General features: G+C 36.5%; 1 protein-coding gene across 4 annotated transcripts in view; it reads right to left on the bottom strand.

Annotated features, from left to right (window-relative positions):
- LOC311083258 (uncharacterized protein) overlaps positions 1-21617 on the bottom strand; it is a 72472-nt gene that overhangs the window by 36324 nt on the left and 14531 nt on the right. For all 4 annotated transcript variants that reach the window (XR_014606256.1, XR_014606257.1, XR_014606258.1 and 1 more), the window contains exons 2-9: positions 20980-21234; positions 20419-20506; positions 5365-5408; positions 5178-5253; positions 3331-3405; positions 1871-2090; positions 1223-1450; positions 657-798 (exon numbers count right to left, since the gene is read on the bottom strand). Coding sequence is in view for 1 of the 4 variants with exons in the window: in XM_084114670.1 (XP_083970796.1) it covers positions 657-798; positions 1223-1450; positions 1871-2090; positions 3331-3405; positions 5178-5253; positions 5365-5408; positions 20419-20506; positions 20980-21234 (1128 nt within the window). In the remaining 3 variants the exon portion in view is untranslated. The remainder of the gene's footprint in view (positions 1-656; positions 799-1222; positions 1451-1870; positions 2091-3330; positions 3406-5177; positions 5254-5364; positions 5409-20418; positions 20507-20979; positions 21235-21617) is intronic.

The following is a 21617-nucleotide window of genomic DNA, read 5'->3' as shown; positions in this document are numbered from 1 at the left end:
AGCTCTGCGAGAAGCTCCCCAAGTAAGAATTCCATTATACATTATAAGTTTTGGCTTGACTTTGACTTACTACCCTGTGGGAGATCACTTTAAAATCTTATATCTTATTTAATTACTTCTCCTAGACTGCAAAGAGGACCAATAACATGGAGACCAAATAGACACTTTTGCTGAAGTCTCATTCTTCTCAGATTATTTTTTTCTCCTGAGCAAGTCTCCAGGAATTAATGTGTCCCCAGTGGAGTTTCAGGAGAGATCTCAACAATCAAACAACCTGTGCTCAAATTTGTCAAGATACCAAAGTCAGCAAAAGTCAGAGATCTCAATATTCACTGAATTATCTGAGATATGCTATCCACAATTATTGTATAGCTCCATACCCTTTTACAGTATGCCAATAATTGTCACAATTGTGATTCTTTCTTTATTTTTTATTATATTAGTTTTTAAAATCATTTTTTATTATTTTATTTATTTATGATTCTATTTTAAGAAATATTAGGAGAAATATCTGAGACAAAGGTGACATAAAACAACTCCTGAGCAAAGATTGCCTTTCGGAGAAAAATTATATTATCAAAAAAATGATAATAAGAACAAAGCAAGTAAAAGAAAGGATTCCAAGAGAACAAAGAGAAATATTGTACAAGACTCACAAGTTGAACGTCTCCTCCCACACAGGGTTAAGGTTACCGTAGATGGTTTTGGTTCTCTTCTTAGTCTTTCCAACCTGAACCGTCACATACGGATCACTGGAACCAGTTCTGTCTTTAGCCTGCAGGCCCTGAGCACTCACCACTGGAAAAAAACACATGAACACACACAATCTGATCAGAAAAAAAAATAAATAAATTTCAATGCAGGCACAGGACATTATTTAGTAATAGAAATCTGCAATTACACAATTGTTCCTTGAATATATAGATCATTGAAAGGTGTCTACTCTAAATTTAAATTAATACATTGTTTAAATTAATACATTATTAGCTAATTGTGTAATTTGTATATGTACATTTTTGAAATACATAACTTGGACACAGTCAAGTTAACAGTGGTTAACAGACCACTCTAAATTGTAATGTAGATATGCATTTTCTGTAAAGCTGCTTTGAGACAATATGTATTGTGAAAAAGCGCTATACAAATAATTGTGAATTGAATTGAATACTCTAAACATTTCAATCAAAGTACAGAGCAATATCAGCTGTCCCTGCTTCCGTACCCGTGATGGAGATTTTGGCAGACCATTTTGATGTTCCGTCAAGCACAGTCTGTTTGATGGTCTTCATCTGCTGAGCATGGTTCAGTTTAGTCATACTGAACACAAGCCTTATCATCTCAAAGATTTCAGGCTTGTTCCTCTCTCGGATCTTCATGCGGTCCTTCATGGCTGATATGATATGCTGGGTTCTGTCCTCTGCTCCCGTTTTGGAGCTCTTCTCAGCAGCTCCTAGCAATTGTAGAGATGCGTTTAGAATTTGATCGCAATATAAAACATAATAAAAGAGGGAACAAAAACACGTCAAACATACTGCACTAGTGAAAAAGTTTCTATTGTGTATTTTCATTACAAATTATATTAACATTAAAGGAAAAGTTGAACTTAAATTAATTTTTGTATATTTTTCATGAATTGTATAATTGAGCATTAGTGTATAATCTTGCATATTTCTTCCTCATTTTTTACAAGCTTTCTGCTCAATCAGTTGGTTACTTTTATTAAAAAGCATCCATCAATGGCACAGATGTAACATTCATAAGGAATAGTGCAAAGAAATAATACAAATACATAAACTACTAACTGTAATGGACATTTAAGTAGTTTTTTTGTTGTTGTTGCTTTTTTTTCTGTATTTGGTTAGTGACTCACTCTGCAAACAGTCTGCGTTGAGAAGCTCCTGGCATTTTTCGTGGCATTTGACTCCACACTCTGAGCAGCGCATGCCCTGCCGCGCGATACCCCACAACAAACCCTCACACTCATAACAGTAGGTGGGCGTGGTGGCGGTCCACACTTCAAAGTTATGGGGTGTCGTGCAAGAAATAGGGTAAATCAGAGCCTGGAGGGTCTTCTTGTACACATGATTCTTCTACAGAGAGAGAAAGAAACTGAAAATGGTGTCTGCAGAAATGGGCCCTAGACGCAATCCTGATGATGGCATTTCAAAACAAAGCCCAGATCAAATGTAGGATGTGTTGAAATGAAAAGACAGGAAGCTGTTAAGAATGGTTCAGAAAACCGAAAATGGGAAAAATAGCAGGTAGAGTAAGTGTAAGAGCCCAAGATATGCTTTATAAATATTGGTGTAGGTGTAGTTATGGAAGTGGGCAGACAGGTGTCAAAGTGATGACCAATTGAGAGCCACATCACACATCTTTCTCTACATAAGGTGTAGGTGTACACCCACACAAACATTCATCAATTCGGAGCATCTGAAGGGTAACTTTATATTTTGATATAAGACTAGAAAAATCGAAACTAGAAATGAAAACTAGAGCATTTTAATTCTGTCAACAATTACTCCGTTATCATTATGACCCTTTATCATTCTGAACCACACAATGAAAAACACAATGCCATGCAATAAAAGTGAAAGGAGACAGATGCTGTCAAGCTCTAAAAATGGCAAAAAAAGAACCATGAATGTAATAGCTATACAAATGGCTGGTGTGATACTGTATATTACTTCTGAAAGACTACAAGTTCTTTTAATTCTTTATTTATTAATTGCGTATCAGGACCAAAGAAATTCAAAAAACAAAACAAAAAAACATTAAGTTGGGAACTTTTAAAGACACATGATACAAATTAAATAATAATTTACTGAAAATCTTTGTCATTCAAACTCATTACATTGTTATTGGTAATGAAATATGTGCATGGTATTGATCATAGATGGTGTGAATCATGTCTTTTCAGTGAAATGACTTTTTCTTTTTGCTATTTCTTTAAAGTCAGCATGACATGAAAATTCACTCTCTCTATTTTCTAAATACTTGTTATTGGTCTTATTGTAAATAATACATCCGGACATAGTTATTTTTTGACTTGTAATAAGGACCTTTGCATTCATTTAATCTGCTTAAACCCCGTCCCTTTCTCACAATCTAATTCAAGCTGTCTGAATTAGCTGTGCTGCCATCCAATGAATCAACAATCAATGGATAGAACACTTATTTTTTTCACTTAGATGTATGTCACACAATTCCGAAGAAAAGATCTGTCACTAATTCCGTTTCATTGCAACTTTAACAATTGAGTTGAGAGAAGCAATTTAAAAAAGAGAGAAGCAGATAGATGACTGATGTTTGTGTATTTGCAGGTCTTACCAGTTCTTCATCCTTCACTGAAGAGCGCACAGATAATGCACGCAAGATCCCAGCTTTCCTGGACTGTACCAGAGACTGAGAAAGGGGAACAATGGTTGAATATGAATTAATAATAGTAGTATTTATTATACCATTATGGGTCTGTGACTTTATTTGTGCTCCCCTAATGGGTTTAGCAAAATTGTCTGTTATTTTTCCACCTGGTAAATGTCAATTCATGCCTGTGTATACTACATTCCCATTAATATGCTAAACACTATTCACCCATTAAGGGCACCGTGTCTAAGAAGCTTTCAGCATTTAATTTCTAACTTCTTAAATGACTAAATACAATAATAAAGAATAGTACCAAAAAAACAACCATAAAAAACAGCCTATAAATACTGTAAATAAAACATGCTGAAAAAACTATAAATGATTGTTTCATAGCTAAAGGCAGACAAATACTCCAAAGATTGATTTTCCATAGGAACGAAGATAAGAGCACGATTTAGCCTCTCATAGCTAATGACAGTGATCCAACACAAGCAAATGGCTGGCTTTATATTTTCCCTGGCCATCAATTGCTCAGCTAGTCAACCGTGAGTGGTACAGGGTGAGTGAGGGGGCTGGCAGGTCATAGCTGAGGTTCAGTCAATTAAAAAGGCTTGAAAGCTAAATACAAGGATCGATACTACATTGATAGGAGAAAATGTCCAGCTGCAATGTCATAAAAATGCAAAAAAAAAAAAAAAAAAAAAAAGAGTAATTTTTTCCCTTATTTATCATTTGTCTGGAACATGTCAATTGTAATCAGAATCAAGTATTCCAGAGTCGTGCAATAACCTTTGTTTATATTCATCTTAATCACCCTTTACAAAAAAGCAGCCTTCGTTGCCATGAAAACTGTTGTGCAAGTCAAAAGCTTCAGATCAAGCCTGTTTTTATTTTGCATTTATTCTTTTTTGTCTCCTCTGCAGCATGTCAAATGTATCTGTGTGGGTTTCAATTTTATAGTGTAGCAACAAAGACTGATTGATGAAAGTCCCCCATTTCTGACTCACGGACATGGAGAAGACAAACTCTTCAAATACTCCTCAGTAGTATGCACACTCGCCTGGTTTTTAATGCACCAGTCACATATGATGTCCCTCTTCAAGGGTGAAGAGAAGACATTCAATTACAAGTTTACATTGACACATGTACATGGATGCCAAAATCCATTAATCAAAAACAGACCACTTGTAATATCAACCCCTGTGAGACAGGATGTCATGCGCTCATTCATTGGTGATATAGTATACTGCTCATTTCAATCACGAGTTGAGTGGCAAATCAAAGGTGATGGCATCACACACTGAAAATTAAACTGAGCACAAAACAAATTTTTTTGACAATCTGAAATTTAATATTTTATTTTTTCGCCTTCAGTGTGGACAGACAAATTGCTTGTCACTGGAATCACATCATGTCTGACTCGGACGCAATGTTATAGCTAAAATAACATTCTACACCTAAAATAATGTAAACATATGCCTGAATATTGTTTTTATGTCTGCTTTGAGTAAAAGCTGAAAAATGTAAACCTTGAATTGTGAAGCATTCTCTAATAGAAAAGGTTTACTTACCATGGCCTAGTAGTGAAGGAAAGCGTTAAGAAAAATGCCAAAAGAAGATCAGAATTCAGTTAAGATTTTGCAAGTATATGAGTTAGGTTAGGTTAGATAAGAGATATAAAAGAGTTAGATTACAATAAGACAAATCTGTATACCCAATAGAGAGGGATAAATTACTAAGAAATATGGCAGAATGTTGTTTCAATATGGGTGGGGCTGAGGAAAATGAACAATAAAAATTAAATCACTCACCACTTCGCTAACCAAGGGGATAGGCTTTCTCTTCCTAAGGTCAGGCATGCTGTCAATGCCAAATATTCCACCTCCCCTGAAGATAAAAAATATGGATATTCCAGTAATGGAAGATAAAAATTTGGTGAAGAACAGCTAAACAACAACATGGTTCGAACAGTGAAAGAAAATGAGCAAGAGTTCATACCCAGGTTTGGCCCATGGATGTTTGTTATGGTCTCCATTGATATTCTGAAAGGTTGATCATATTGCCATGTATTAAAACAAATATAAAATGTTAAAGCTTCACATAAACAGCACAAGGGAAACAGGGAGAAAAAGGAATAGTGAAAGCCCTGCTGTTTGGTTGATTTAATTTCACCACTATTTTTGTGACTATCAGAATTTTACGGTCATGAGAAAAATTCTAGTCAAGACAGGATGAGACATGCAAGTTCTCAAAAATCAATGCACAATTCCTGTCAGAAAATTACAACTGAATTGACTTTCAAAACACATGATAAGTATAATACAGTATATCTAACACAGAGAAAAGTACTTTTGCTTTTGATGCAAGATAAATACAGAAACTTATCTTGCAAATAAAAATTAAAAGCAATCATACCATTTGTAACATAAATTAAATTAATCAAATAAAATATATGTTAGCAAAATTAATTTTATAACAATTAAATGATTTTATGTAATATAAAATTAGGACAAATTATTGAATGGCATTCATACACCTCTGTGCTATAATAAAAAAAATGTAAACACCATTTTATCTCAACTCATCATTTGGCAACAGGCTACAAGTGCACTAAATGAATTATGCACTTATTTCTTTCTCAAAAATACCAAGAATTGTTGATGTAGTTGCAACAGAATCATTAAATTCCTTACACAAACCCATCCCTAATGCCAAACCCCTCAAAACAAAAGGGTTGATGGAAGAAAACCATTGCTATAAAACTCTGACTCAGCAACTCTAGCAATAGGCCATAAATGTATCTGCCATCACAGTTTCTATTTTATACGGTATAACCGGGAGGGATACTTTAATGAGCTACAATCAATAACACAGTCTGAAAATGTGTGTAATGTTTACAATGCAGCATAGCTTACAATGAGAACAAGGCATGATTTAAACAAAGTTAAAAAAACAGACAAGTAATTTAACAGAATGCAGTAAATACAAAAAATAGTCTGTAACCACCATGCATATTTAAGTCCTTTAAACAACATTATTTATCTTCAGCACTGCAAACATAAAACATCAAGGCACTTTTTAAACAATGTGAAAAAGATATAACCTGATCTTCATCCTGGCTTCCATCTGAAAATAAAAACAAATAGCACATCAAGCTATCACATAATTGTTAGCCAGAACCAGACAGGATTCTTTAACTAGACAACATTATAAAGCATATAAACTTCTTGTCCAAGAACATATTTATATCTGCAGACAGAGAGTTTAATAACCTTGTTTATAAATATGGACCGGGAATATGAACTGCATAACTGTGGCGATTTTGCAATTGATCTAGACAGTTCATGAAAGTTTCATTGAGATGTTTTATTCATTTATAACGGCTCCTAAATTTTCCCTGCACTCTGCTTTCATGTCAGATTTGTTTTCATTTCAGTTCAATGAGTGTAATTAGTTTGAGCCTGGGGAACAAGACTAGTGTAACAACCAGAAGGGCGCTTGCTAATATATCTGCAGAAAAGGACCACTGGCTACAAGAGTCAGCAGTTTCTCATGAAATCTGATATTTTACAGAAAAAAAATGGAAAAAGAGTAGCATTTAAATATTGCACACTATTTGTGAGACACGTTTTATGTGCACAGCCATGGTCATTGGAATTATTTACTTTCCATTTCTGACAAGGAATTTCATGACAGAGTTCACAGAAACCACCAACACTGCAAATTTTAAACTTTAGCCAGAAACTTATGGCAAATCCCAATAAAACAGAACAATGAATATGACGCAAAGGGCCTCAATATACCTGGGTTCAAATCATCTTCAGAAAATGCTGACATGGTCACTATACTGAGTTGTCTTCTGGACTCTCTCTTCTCCCTCAGAATCTGCTGGAAAGTCCTGAGGCACTTCAGGCGGCGTGCATCCCGCTGACTAAGCTCTGCTTCGCTACCTCCTTCTGTGAAGGACTCGGTGGGAGGCTTCGTTTCCCCCATTAGTGTTCTCTGCTCCTCTTCAACTGCTAGTTCTTCAGGGGAAAAAGAGTCTTGGATAATGTCTGTAGAGAAGCACTGTGTTAAATGAGCACTGGTTTGATGTCCATATGTAGCATCTGATGCATTACTGGTGGATGAGTCCAACCCTGGAGAATTTGGATGTTCTGAATCTTCAATATTATGCTGGTGAAGAGGTGATTCAGGTTTTGCTTTGGTGGGGATGCATTGAGGTATCTCGGCGAAGCCTTTCTCAGTACTGATGGCTTGAGGCCGCTCATAATAGTTGGTTTCTGTTTGTGGAGTCCCTATCTCTATATGAGGCATCTCTAAATTTTGTGTTCCAGTCACCATCATTCCTTGTTGCTTCCCACACAGAGAGATCGGTGAATAGACTTCAATTTTTTCTCCTGGCAAAGTAGCACTAGTTCCATCCATCTTCTTCAGAGCTCCACGTAAGGCAGTTTTGAAGTCAAGAACTGCTCTACCAAACTTTTTTACATTTAATGTCACATTACTGTCATCAGCAGAGTCAGGCTTCCAATCAGGGGCATTTTGATTACATAATGATGTAAATTCATTTAGAAGGCTCCTGGATGGCTCAACAACCACACTTTCTATTGACTCACTTTTAAATGGAAGATTTACAAAGCAATTTTCAGAAGAAGATACATGATAAATGTCATTCTGATACACAGAACACTGAGGACATTCACCAACTCCTTTGCAATTATGGGAGCCCAAACCAGGTTCTTCATGGAGCATTTCTGCATCATACTGCTTCCAATCCTCTCTACTGCATGCACTAGCAGGAGAGTTGTAGTGTTTACCAGATACTATGGATATTTGATCTGAGGTGCCCATTGTACAAGTACTTAGAGCTCTTGATGGGTCCCAGCGGTTTACCTCACCTGTGCAGCACTCTGACTCTTCAAAACTGCCTTGTCTGGAGCAAGAATCATCTTCGCTCAATCCAATCTCTCCACTCTTACTGCGTTTTAAAGCCACTGGGTTCCAGGTCTGACATTCACACCCTGTATTGCCCTGTCCAGAGGTGGGTCTTTCTGGATCAGACTCAGACTTGGAACTCTGACCCGAAGATGGAGAACTGGTGCTTGGACAGTCCTGCCCATCCTGGCGCTCAAGGAAACCAAAGCTAAGCTTCCTTCTCCATGCACCTTGAGATACATTTGACCTTTGATCAGATGTTTCTTGTGTAAATGGATGGTGTTCATTGTGGTTTGAAGCCTTGGAACTAGTCAAAGTGGATTGCCATGGCACCTCTTTGTGTTTCCCATCAAAAACTTGATATTGCGGGGGTATATTACCACAGCTACTTGAGGATTCAACAGCGTAAGGCTTATTGCAGCCTATACTAACAGTTTTACTTGATTTGTGATGGTTGTGACCTTCAGTGCCACCCATTGCCCCTGGCCAAGTCTCCACACCAGATTTTTTTCCAGACCGCATGCATTCAATCTCCATTAAAACGGCATCTACACAGCTAGAAACCTCCTCAACAGAACCACGAACAGATGACAAGTACTCCCTCAAGTCTGAAATCTCCTCTTGTATTTTGTTGATCCCTCGCAATTCCTTTAGTATGTGCTCAACGATAGCACTCGATTCTTCCTCTTGATAGTCCTCATTATTTCCCTTCCCAACTTCATCCTGCACTGTCATATTAAACCTGCACAGCAGAGTGTCTGTCTGTATTTTAGGCTCACCATCAAGTATTCTACCAGATGAAAACTCAGTCCCATTTAGATCTTGCGACATTTGGTTTTTAACCACTGCCAAATTACTGTTGTGCTGCAAAGTGCAAGGAATCCTGATGCCTCCTTCTCGATTTAGTTCCACTTCCCCTACACAAGGGGCCTCAGAAACTTCTCCCAGCCCATGTCCATTTGGCACCTGAGGCGAGCAGCAGTCCTCTACCGAAGCGAAACCTCTCCTGTAGTAGTTCTGCAACTTTTCAACATCATCTTCACCCTCTTCATCCTCTTCTTCAATTCCAGCATAGTAAAGACCAGAAGGCTGGACAGTATGATCTGCAGATCCCTGCAAGAAACGATTAATTTTCCCACGCAACACCAGAGCAACTCTGGGATTAGGCTGCCTCCTCTTTGGCACTGCATTTTTTTTTTTGGGTCGGGGATACTGAGGGACGCCTGTGCCATCCTGTCCATTGCAGCGATTGCGGGAGAACATCGCTTCCCCTCCCTTCTTCTGTGCTGTGGAGCTGAATCACATTACTCAGGCTTGAAATACAGCATCTGATGATACAAATGAGAGATTGTCAATCAATTTAAGCAGGACTTGGTCCAAGACTAAGGGGGAAAAGGACATTTAAAAGAATCAAACCAGTGCACATTTACCAATTCGGTTAAGAAAACAAATGATTGTTTATACATTTGGTTCTTTGTCTTAAGTTGAATTCATAGCTCATTTCCTCCCTTGTCAAAGTTGTCACGGATTTGCAACACTACAAAGTAATCCCAGAATTTATCAGTGCAGAGAATTTATCATCTGCAATCCATTATGAGTCTCCCAAAGATGTCTTAGAGCAGCACACATTGAAACTGTCAATCATCAATTTCCACATTATCTGGTGCAAATAGCACTGACACCAAAGTGTATTTAAATTATGTGGAAATGTGACGGTAATAAGTATGCCAAAGTGAACAGCTCTATCAGTGAGACTAGCATATTCCAACAAGAAACACGCCTGAAAACGATCATCTTCATTCCTTGAGAACAAAAATAGAGGTAAAAAATAGAGGCTGAAGAGGTATTCTGGCTCATCATCCCCTTGCGGAGAGTCAATTAAGCAGAGAAAATGTCACATGTTAGTGCAAAATCGTGTAACACTGGTAGCTATGGAAACCATTTTCTTTACCTACTGTACATTCAGGTCCTCAGTATATACTGTAGATATATGTCTCTATATAAAGATGGCAATTACCTGAATAAAACTACCTCCTCTGTTTATTCCTCTATATTTATCTTTACTTTCCCATTACTGACATCTGCTCCCAAGCATCAACTTAATGAAACAAGTTTCACAGGTTATCAGGAACTGTAAAGGGACTCATGGATGTTAAGATGGTATGACTCAAGTTAAGTGGTATGACTCAGTTATTCTCATCTTATTTTGACACCCCTGCTCTGTGAGTTTGCATGTGGTTTATTCTACAGTATTTGACAGACAGCAACTTAACTTCGCATTCTCCCACAAATAAGTACACGGTCTGGTATGTCTTGCTGAGGTGGTGTTACATTGGAGATTGAGGCTGAGAGAAGATGAGTTGGTGTGATTAAACCACAGTGTTAGACACGGTGTTAAGAGTTTGATTTAAGGCAAAAGGGTTATATCATACATGAAGCATAGCCTAGTCTTTCTCCATCGTGCTCTAACACTTGCCTAACTAGCAACAACTGGATGAGTTTTAAATAGCCAAACAATTTTTATTTTATATTTTGTTTACACAGTCTTCACTAGTATCCTTGCATGCCTCTCAGTCTCGCTTTTTAACCTTGCCCCTTCCTCTCGCTCTTACTCTCTCTGTCTTTCACTGTAGGAAAAGGCATTCAGGGGTGAGTGACCCACAATAAACACAGTGAGAAGCATGCTAATGTGGCTTTATGAGATCACTGAAGTATAAGAGCTAAAGGTGAGATCATTCTGCATGCATGTGCTTTCCCAAGATCTTCAATGCATGCATTTTTTGTCAACCTAAAAGTACGGAAGACAAAGGCACAGAACCATAGGCATAATTTGCGGGTGGGACGGGTGGGACATGTCCCCACCACTTTTTGCCAGGGTCGATATTGTCCCCACCACTTTTTAAAACATCTCGCGGCACGAACGTACCAATTCTACAAATAAATAAAACATCTCCAGTTAACTGGCAGAGCATTCATTTTGTTCGTTTTTTAAATAAGAGACGATCTAGAGCTGAAATGTGTTTTTTAAATCAAGTGATCAAAGTGCTCGTTGCCGCTGCGATCAGTGTTTTCTCATGTGGCTCGCGCACACGCCGCATTGTCTTCACTCGGACGCGCGCTTCAATCCGTTGCAGATACTCTCTATTCGTTCTGGTGAAATCACAAAACAATGCACACAAACGTGTCCATGCTTGATATACAACCACTGATGAACATAATCGGTTTTGATGAGGAAAAAAAAAAACTATACGAGAAAAAAAAAATATATATACGAGTGTGGATTAGAACCCAGAACCTCTGACACGGTTGGCGAATGTTCTACCACTGGACCATTAAGGAACATATATCTGATTTAGCATTCTATTAGCAACCCCCACCCAACCTGTCTACAAAGTTACGCCACTGAACAAATGCTGGGAGGAGAAAGCAGAGGGTATACAAACTACCACTTAATGGTTCAGTAAGCGATTTCTGAGAAAAAAAATATTTGAACTCACCAAAACAAACAAGCTACTACCCAAAAGGATCAGACCCCTCTCTTTGTAACTCTGCCCCCAAATTCACAAAGACGCTATGCAACACAGGCACCTCCCCCTAATGAGTATACGCCCCTTACTGCTGATTGGCTACAAGTATGTTTTGGTAATCGCCAATCCACTTATCATCAGTGTTTCTCAGAAATCGCTTACTGCACCTTTAAAACACAAATGTTTAAACATGGATAATGTTTAAGGTAAATGGGAGTAATGTTTAAGGGAAAATAATGTAAATGTTCTCTAAGAAAGTTCTCTACTTTCCACAATAATTTCATCCAGACAGTCAAGTGGAATGACCAGGCATTCATCTATCAAAGTAAAAGTAATGACACACAGTCAAGAGTGTCCATGGTAGATCTATTCTTCAATACAAAGAATCAGCTATCTAGTTTGATATTGATCTTTTTATCATATTATTTTGTCTAAATGTTCCTGCAAGAATTCAAAGCAAAAACAAGGAAAAGCAAAGAGAAAAACACTTTTTACAACAACAGGTTGGGTAGAGGAGAAGAACTTCTACCACAGAGATGCAATGATATTTTTTGTCTAGCCTTTTTTATTCATCACAGGAAATAAACAAAGGGAGCCTAGTATCAGCCACAGTGTGCACCCATGGGCGGCTCGCAGTCTGTTTACATATTATCTGATGCTTACTGCACAAAATGGTGCACAAAACTGCAAGCTCTGATCTGATTAGTTTGCTTTATTCAACTTCCTGGAGTAAGGACTTTTTTTTTATTTATGATTTGCTGCTTTACATGTCAGTCAGATATTAGCTGCAAAGCAGACAAAAGTTTATGACGATGTTGTCAAAAGACAGCTCCAACTGAGAAGCTAAAAGTCAGAAATGATGTCAGAATTAGTCAGAGATGCTAGTAGTCAGGAATTTTGGGGAGAACGTGTGCAAGTCTCCTTTCCGGCAAACTCAATAATCTCTGTGATGTTAAGCAGCATAGCCTTCTGCTGTCTCCAGGCAGGCTGTTAACTGTTTACAGGCAGCTTATTCTGGCTGCCTGCCACACGGGTCATGCTGAACTCACTTACACGTACAGGAACCATTATCCATTTCTCCGTATTTGGCCTTCCAATGTCATGCCTACTTGGTGTATTCACAGAAGCTCGTTCAAAAAAATAAAAAAAGACAGAAATGCATAGAAGGTCAAGATCCAAGAGCTCAGATTGTCAATCAATCCATACAACATGACATTTGAATTTAACATGGGTACTTTTTTGCATGTAAACTAAGTAAATATTAAATCTGCCACACATATAAAATGAAACCTAAGCATAATGCTGGAATCACAACCTGTTGGAATCACAACCAGTCACCGCAACTAAATAGCAAGACAAAAATGAGAGTGAGACAGCAATACAGCTCAAATGTCTATATTACTTAATAAACACTAAATTATAGTAATGTACAACCATGGAGCTCAATTACACTCAAAACTTGCATCAACCATGACACCTTAGATAAGAGAGGAAACTGTTCAGATATTTAGACTATTTCTTAAACATATGTATACACTGCATAAAACTTCTCAACATATCAAGCAGAGAGAAATAATTCAATTTAAATATACAAAAATTTTAAATATATACAAAATAAAATAATTTGTTTCTTTAATAATACTATAAACAATATTTTTTTTACATAGCGCCACAGAATATTGATAATAAAGCAAAACCTTTTCTGAAATACTGTTGTAAGAGCTTGCAATAAGATATATTGATTTCTCTAAATACTAAAATAAAATATTTAATAAGAAACATATTGAAAGAAAAAACATCCAACTTACCACGTTGAAGGTGTACAGATCAATTAAACCACCGATATAAGTGGACAATATTAAGTACATTTTCTGAAAGAGTGGAATTAAAAAGAGGGCTCCCCATTATAATTCCAATGTACAAAGTCCATAAAAAAGGCATAATAATAAGTCCATAATAAATGTCAAAATAGAGTGAAAATTACAGATTGAGTCTAAACCCACCCATTCTCCAAAGCTCCAAGCAGCTTCCACAGTAATCCAACAAGTTAACTTGAAAAAGAAATCACTGTCAGTAGCTGATGTTCTCTTATTATACCCCAAGTTAAATAAGTCTGTTTAGTCCTGACAAGCTCCTCAATGTCATCTTCTCACTTCAATTACTGACAAACTAGAATTCGTTCAAAATATACAAACAATTCTCTTTTTCTGCTCCTTCACACACATTTGTGTCAGTGTTCCACTCCTCTATCTCTGATTCTCCAGTCTCTTCCTCCTACACTCCTCTGGCTTGTTGCTAAGAACACATCCACCCTCAGCTATGTGTGAGTGTTCACTACACTTTCACCCATTCTCCTCCTCCCTCTCTCTCTCTTCTTCCTCACACTTCTGCCTTACTCACTCCACACTTGTCCGTTCCATCTGTTTCTCTCTATCTTTTCCTCCCCCTTGCGGAGGCTTGTAAACACTCCACATCTCTCCTACAACCCTTCTTCCTCTCACTATGACATCATCTTGTTGCTGTGTCTAAATTACTAGATGAGTTGCATCATGTGTGCAACAAGTTTTGCAAAAAAAAAAAAAAAAGCTTTACGGATTAGTTCACCCACAAAAAAAAGACCTGTTTTGTTTTTTTTACCCATCCTAATGTCATACCTGCATGACTTACATTCTCCTGTGGAAAAAAAGAGGATGTTAATCTTTTGTCCATAAAATGAAAGCCAATGTTGCTTTGGACCCTATAAACTTGCAGAAAAAACAACATAAGTAAAAATAAATTTTTGGGTGAATTAATGGAAACATGGGTAAATATCTCAGCACAAAACTCAGAATGTGACAATACAAATGTTTTAGATTTGCTGAAAATTCTTGAGGGGGCTAATTAAATTTTATTATTATTATTATTATTATTTATTAAATATGGTACATGATTCATGTTGCACTTGGACATTTTTAGCACATTTAGCAATAACAACAAACATTAATTGTTACATTATTCAATTATTGAAATTCATTGTAAATAATTTTGAAGCCCCTTTGGAAGATTACTGAGGCCCCCTAGAGGACCTCGGTCCCCTAGTTGAGAACCACTATACACTCAGTTCCTTATCGAAAGATAGCGGGTGATCAGGAGGACCCCAACATGAAGCAGAGGGGTTTTGAATCACCCTAAAGGTTTTTATTTAGGTGATAATGGTTGATTGGCTGTACAAGATCCCTTACATAACCTATTTAATTTCTATAATTTATATTAGATTATATTACATTAAAAATACACATACAAATTTTTACACAATCGATCAACCTCAGGTTGATCTCCAAAAACTGTTCAATATTCTGTACTGACTGATCAATGCTCAATCAACCGAATACACAAGCTACTGGATGGCGTACCATTCATCGCTTCACATCCATACTCCCTCTAGGCACTTCCTCTTTGATCCTCTGATTAGGAAGACAACGTTAGAGAAGTAAAGAGTGTCAGTGCTATCACAGGTTCTGTGGATGCTGTAGGAAAAATCAGCAGGAAAAGGAAGCTGCGATTGGGAGGGGTGAATTTCTTTGGTGACTTTCAGCCAATGTCATCCTACAGGCCTTTGATTCCTTCCAGTTAGTATTCTATGCATACTCACTACTCCAAGTCAGAAACTTTTCCTTATCCAATTCATTCGCTCCATTCTCTCTCTCTCTCTCCCTTCAGCTCAGCCTCTATCTCCCGCTCTCTATCGCTCTGATTTTCTTTGACACATCTTCTCTCTTCCATCTCTCTAGGGTTCTCCAGCTCTGAGGATGACTATTGTAATGGGCATAGCCACTACAGGTCTGAAGGATATTAATGTCCGCTCGGTCTGGAATATAAATAAATATATTCTGTCCTCAATTTCACAAAGAAAAAAAACTGGCCTATATAAACAGCCCCATGTTCTATATGGCTCTGTGCATGCCTTTATATTTCGCATATAAGAAAAAGTTTAAAACAACCACAGTGCAGTTTGCGAAGATACACGGAAGGCACAAAATACAAACATTGTTTCTTGTACTTTCTTTGTTAAGAATAGATTTTGAAAGGAACATCATGATTTAATGTCAATACTAGTAAATCATTCTGCCCTAATACATCGCTACACAGTACAGTAGTACTGACAGATGAAAGAAAATGTACCATCAATCAGTTTGTTCTTCTGTTAAAATTGTATTACAATTCAGTGATGCTCAGCCAAATGTCATCACAGAGAAAGATGTCACACTCTCTTCCTTCCTTCCTTCCTGAGCAATGCATTATCACTGGTTTCATATGCACAAAAAGCATGGAGTCTGTTTTAAACCATCAACACAAAGCAGAATGATGTCTAAATAATCATTCTTGTGGTTATTGATTCGGCCACTAGAACAAAGTCATTCATCATGTAAGAAAAAAAACAAACAAAAAAACAGCTTCAACTCCACAAGGAAAAGCTTGTGCACCGTTGCTAGATACCTCACCATTTCAAGTGTGTTAAAGGGATAGTTTAGCCAAAAAACAAAATTCCATCATCACTTACTCTCCCTCAAGATGTTCCAAACCTGTATGAATTTCTTTCTTCTGCTGAACACAAAATAAGATATTTTGAAAAATGTCGGTAACCAAACAGTTGATGGGCCCCATTGATTACCATAGTATTTTTTTTTCCATACTACATAAATAACAAAAGCTGTCTTAACTAGCATTTGTAATAATCTCATCATGTAGTGCTTGATAAAACAAACAAACAAAGATATGTAAATACGTAAAGAATATGTGGCGTTTAAACAGGTTTAAAAGGTTACTTTGAGGTTACTCTAACAAAACTACCTTGATTTCTCAAGAACACATCACGCAAGATCAAATGATCATAAACAGCAAAATTTCTTCATTTAAGTAACCATCTCATGTTCCCTTTTCTAAAGGTTTCGTGGAAGGGCCATTATTGGCAAGGCAAGGTAAGGCACTTTATTTTCTAGAGCACATTTAAAACACAATACACAAATTCATGAAATTACATTGAACCATAAGCCAGAGAGTAAAAATAAGTCTTCATTGGGGGAATTCACTTGCTAACTCCTAATGGAATGACCCTTCAAGTATCATTTCCTTCCCATATTGGCTTTCAAGTGAAAAAGTAGGCTTTCAAGTAAAAATGCGTTTAGAATATTATATTGCAGTTGAATTTTGTCCTTCCAGTTTCTTAAACTAAGGTTATCAGAGTGAGACACTGCAATTAGTTTAGGGCAGTTTGCTTTGGAAACTAAAATGAAACCTATGCAACTATTTAAAAAAAAAAAAGTGTCCACATAGTTTTCAAATGCAATTTAAAGCAGCACTGACACCATTCATGCTCTACAGCTGTTCGTATAAAAACACCAATTCATTCATTATGCAACATACCCTTCCACATAACCTTGAGCACTGTAGGCATAGTGACTTCAAGTCACCACTTTGAACCTTTGCATTAAAACAAAAACGCTGGATATTAATATTTCCACAACAACCAGTGATTAATTCAGTTTTCATATTCAGTTTAATGAGCATAAAAGCTTAAGTCTGGATAATGTTCTGCCAATCTCTTTAGTTCTGACTAAAAAAAGAATTTTAATAATTCACCTTAATCCTGCATGAAATCACTTGTATAAAACACTAAGTCTCAGCTTAGTTAATAAGAGGTTTAACTCGTTCTCAAGACATCTGACAGCAATTTAAACCAGCACTTAATGTCTTTTAAAAAGATAAATGTTGTATGATCAATGTTTTTGACTGGATTGAGTTAAACTACATGAAATATGCATATAAAAGGAGTCCAAGGGCGGCTCCACATGCAAAAATCAAGGTTGTGTTTCCATAGTAATGTCACTTAGTTGCCATGGTAAAGTATTTCTTGTTGAGATAAAATGACTATTTTAAACAAAGAACTATCCAGCCATTTGGATATCATATAGTCTTGCCTGTCCCATTCAACACTTGTCTCCAACACTTGGCTTTCAGAAACAAACACAAATGTGCACATACACATAACATGCTAAAGGAAAACCCCCTGTACTTCAGATCCTTTAATAAAGAAATTGTACAAACACTCCAAACATTAAGGGCAGAAGGCAATATTTAAGCTGTCAGCAGAAAAACAGTGATCATTTAAAGATGCCTTTCCTGCTCAACACTTTCCCTGTCACAGCCTTTGTCTCAATAGAGTAATCGCCCATCACCACGCTCCCTCCCTCTAGCAGCTGCATGCATCAGAAGACACAGCTGCTGAGGCAGATTGCAAATATCAATGTAGACCACAGACTAAAGTTTTATGAGAATCATGAGAACAAAAAAAACACTGGTTTTACTGTCAGTACGACTGGTGGACTTGCATCATCTAAGCAGTGCAATACAAACTTACACGTTTCTGAGGAATCCAATATACAAGACTTTTTGGTAACACTTTATTTTACAGTGTCCTTGTTACACGTTACATGTAATTACTGTAGTAGTAACTATAAATTCTGCATAATTACATGCAACTAACCCTAAACCAAAACCTAATCCTATAGTAAGTACATGTAGTTAATTATTATTACTCAAGTTATTAAATGTATAATTACACTGTAATATGGACACCTTAAAACATTTGTGTGGGTAGAAATGCATTAAATTTGATTAATTACTGAAATATCCAAAGCAAAGCTAAATTAGTAGGGTAAATATTATCTCTCATTGGATTTGTTACGATGAAGAATAAATGAATACAGGTGATATACATTATGATTCATTTAATTTTGAGGAAATATAAAAAATAAACACATGATTCTGAAAATTATGGAAGCTCTTTTCCACCCCAGAGTAAGAAATAAAATAAAAAGTTACTGTGATAAAGATTAAAATAAGAAGTCACAACTGGGAAATATAAAGTTGTAATTATGAGAAAATAAGGTCAACAACAATCTTTTAACAATTTTACACTGAGGCAGAGATATATGGGCTTCCATATTTTTTTTTACTGTACATTATGTAATGTTTATATACAGTAGGCCTATGTATTGAATTTATTAGTTTATTGTATAATTTAAGGCATTTATTTAGATTGTTTTTGGACCCCTTTTCACTTCTCTCCCATTATCTGATTTCTCTAGTGACATTACAATGGTTAAACAAACAAACAAAAAACAGCAGCAGTTGTCTCTAGTTACTAGCATGTTTGGATGTACCAAGAGAGTAATCTCAGTCGTTGTCATTTCTCCATTCAATGGCTAAGCACTAATACTATATGACAACCTCTGAATCTGCACTGACATTATGCTATAAAAAAAGAAAAGATAATTAAGGCACAATTTGCCATTTCTCAATAGCAAACCTAAAGCCCTGCGGTCAACAATCCTCTTGTACTGTAGGTGAATAAAGTCACAGCTACAAGCAACCTTTCCAGCAGCACACGTCACAGTCACACAATATATATATTTAAAAAAAATAACAACATAAAAAAACCTCTCAAATCCAAATCAGACCAAAACGATAACAGATTGGGTGGCAAAGTCGCACATTCTTTTCAATTACAAAGCAACCAGTGTATGACAGCGTATGAGGGAAAATATTAAGAAAATAAGCACACTGACACAAATCAATCCAAATCTCTCTCTCTCTCTCTCTCTCTCTCTCTCTCTCTACACATAAACAAAGTACTATATGTACACAAAGTACATTTTGTTAATTCTAGCAATGCCGTGGACACATTTATACTAAACTTAAATAAAAACCAAAGACACAACAGTGTTACACAAACATAACCCCTACCAGAAGCCTACGATCAGCCAACGAGCGACGTCTCGTGGTTCCATCCCAGAAAGCCACAAAATCACTTTCCAGAACATTCTCATTCACAGTTCCATGCTGGTGGAATGTCTCCCCACCCTCATCCGGAATGCAGAATCCCTGACAACCTTCAAAAAACATCTGAAAACCCATCTCTTCCGTGAGCACTTATCCAAAAAAAAAAAAAAAAAAAAAACCCTCCCCTTTCCCTCTTAACCTCACTTATCGGGCTTATGCTACTCTGAATAATGCCTGAACTTTGTATCTTGAGCACTTCTTGCGCTGCTTTTTTGTTTTTGCCTCTTCATGATGACTCGCTTAATCTAGTCCTACTTTGTAAGTCGCTTTGGATAAAAGCGTCTGCTAAATGACTAAATGTAAATGTAAATGTAACCTATTTACCCAAATGATTCAAAACTTGTTTTACATATGAGCAAAGTGTGCATTACAGTTTTTACAAAAAAAAAAAAAAAAAGGTACATACCTGTTTATTTTCTCCTGTAAATATATACCACTCAAAAAGAACATCATCATCATCATAAAAAAAAAAATCATAAAAACACTAAAATGTCATTATTTTCATTCCCAATGGTGGCCGCTGAATTTGTTATATGTGAATCTTAATCAACCAAACAGAAGGGCAGTAAACTAACAAGGGTTCAATTTAGATAAACATCAAGAGAACAAAAGAGTGAATGGAGGAAAAGGGTAGGGCAAAAAACAAGAATAATTTATTTTCCACTATTTAAAAAGGTGATAGATGTTTTGTTCCTCTCCCTCTTACCTCATGCAGCTTCACTCTTACTTTATTAATGGCCTTCAACCAGCGCAGACGGGAAGGAGAGAAAGGAGGTGGGCCATCCTCAAAGAAACTTAAAAAAAAGACAAATAAATGACATTAGACCAAGTGGCTAAAATCACTTGCTGGAACTACACTTTTGTCCCATTTCCTATTAAGAGTATATTATACATTTACATGCATATAATTTGGTAACTTAACTTTGTCACCTTTTAAAAGTATACTATTATACAGATGGTCTCAAAGCTAGACATGAACTAGGGAACAAACCTAGAAATTTAAATTTCATGGGGTATTTAGATCAGATGCAGATCAGAAACAAAAATTTAAAACATGATTTTGATACAATTAAACAGTGTGTAATTATAAGGTTTCATTACAGTTGCAATCAAGGTCAATGAATACACATTTTTCAGTGTTTCAATTTGAATATTAGCTTAATTTTTAGGTTTCATATGATTGTATCTTGTTTTATATTTCCTAGTCTTTACTAGATGATTTTACCGTTCCTTTATTCACATCTATTCGGTGTGTCACATACAGTACCTGTGCTGCCTCTCAGGTTTTCTCCCTTGATTAGAAACAGGTTTTGGCGTACTCTCCCCTTGTACTTCTTTCTCCACATTTGCTAGTATCTCCCTTTCCCCTTTTTCTGTGTCATCTGAGGCTGGAAGAGGTTGAGCAACAACAGAAGACCTGTTCTGAGTGTCTGAATAACTTTGTTCTTCTGGATCAGAGCTGAACTGGGAACTGGCCTGGCTAAGGTTACCAGAAGACCCAAATCGAGAACTGTCCACTGGGCTGGTGAAAGAAAACAAAAGATGTAAATATCAAGATGCAAATATCTAAACCTAGTAACAAACTAAATCACACAGGTATCAATTTCAGTCCTTAGATTATGTTAAAAATGTGTTTGGGCAACAAGTCAATAATGTCATTACAGTAATGCAGTATGAAGAACCTTAGGGGAAAGTTAAATAAACACGCTGGGAGCAGACAGTGCTAATTTGAATTAACTGAAATACTAGATAAAGAAGATTAATCTATAAAATGAATCAGTAGTAGTAAAAAAAAAAAAAAAATCTGTTTAAGGGATTCGTAATTTCAGGAGCAAGCAAAGCTCTTGTGATGTTTGTTATGTTATGCATGTCTTGACAGACTATAAGAAACCAAAAGAAAAATGT

This window comes from Abramis brama, assembly GCF_963993115.1.
Source record: "Abramis brama genome assembly, chromosome: 5".
NCBI classification, from domain to species: Eukaryota; Metazoa; Chordata; class Actinopteri; order Cypriniformes; family Leuciscidae; genus Abramis; species Abramis brama.
This window is presented reverse-complemented; position numbering and strand designations above follow the sequence as displayed.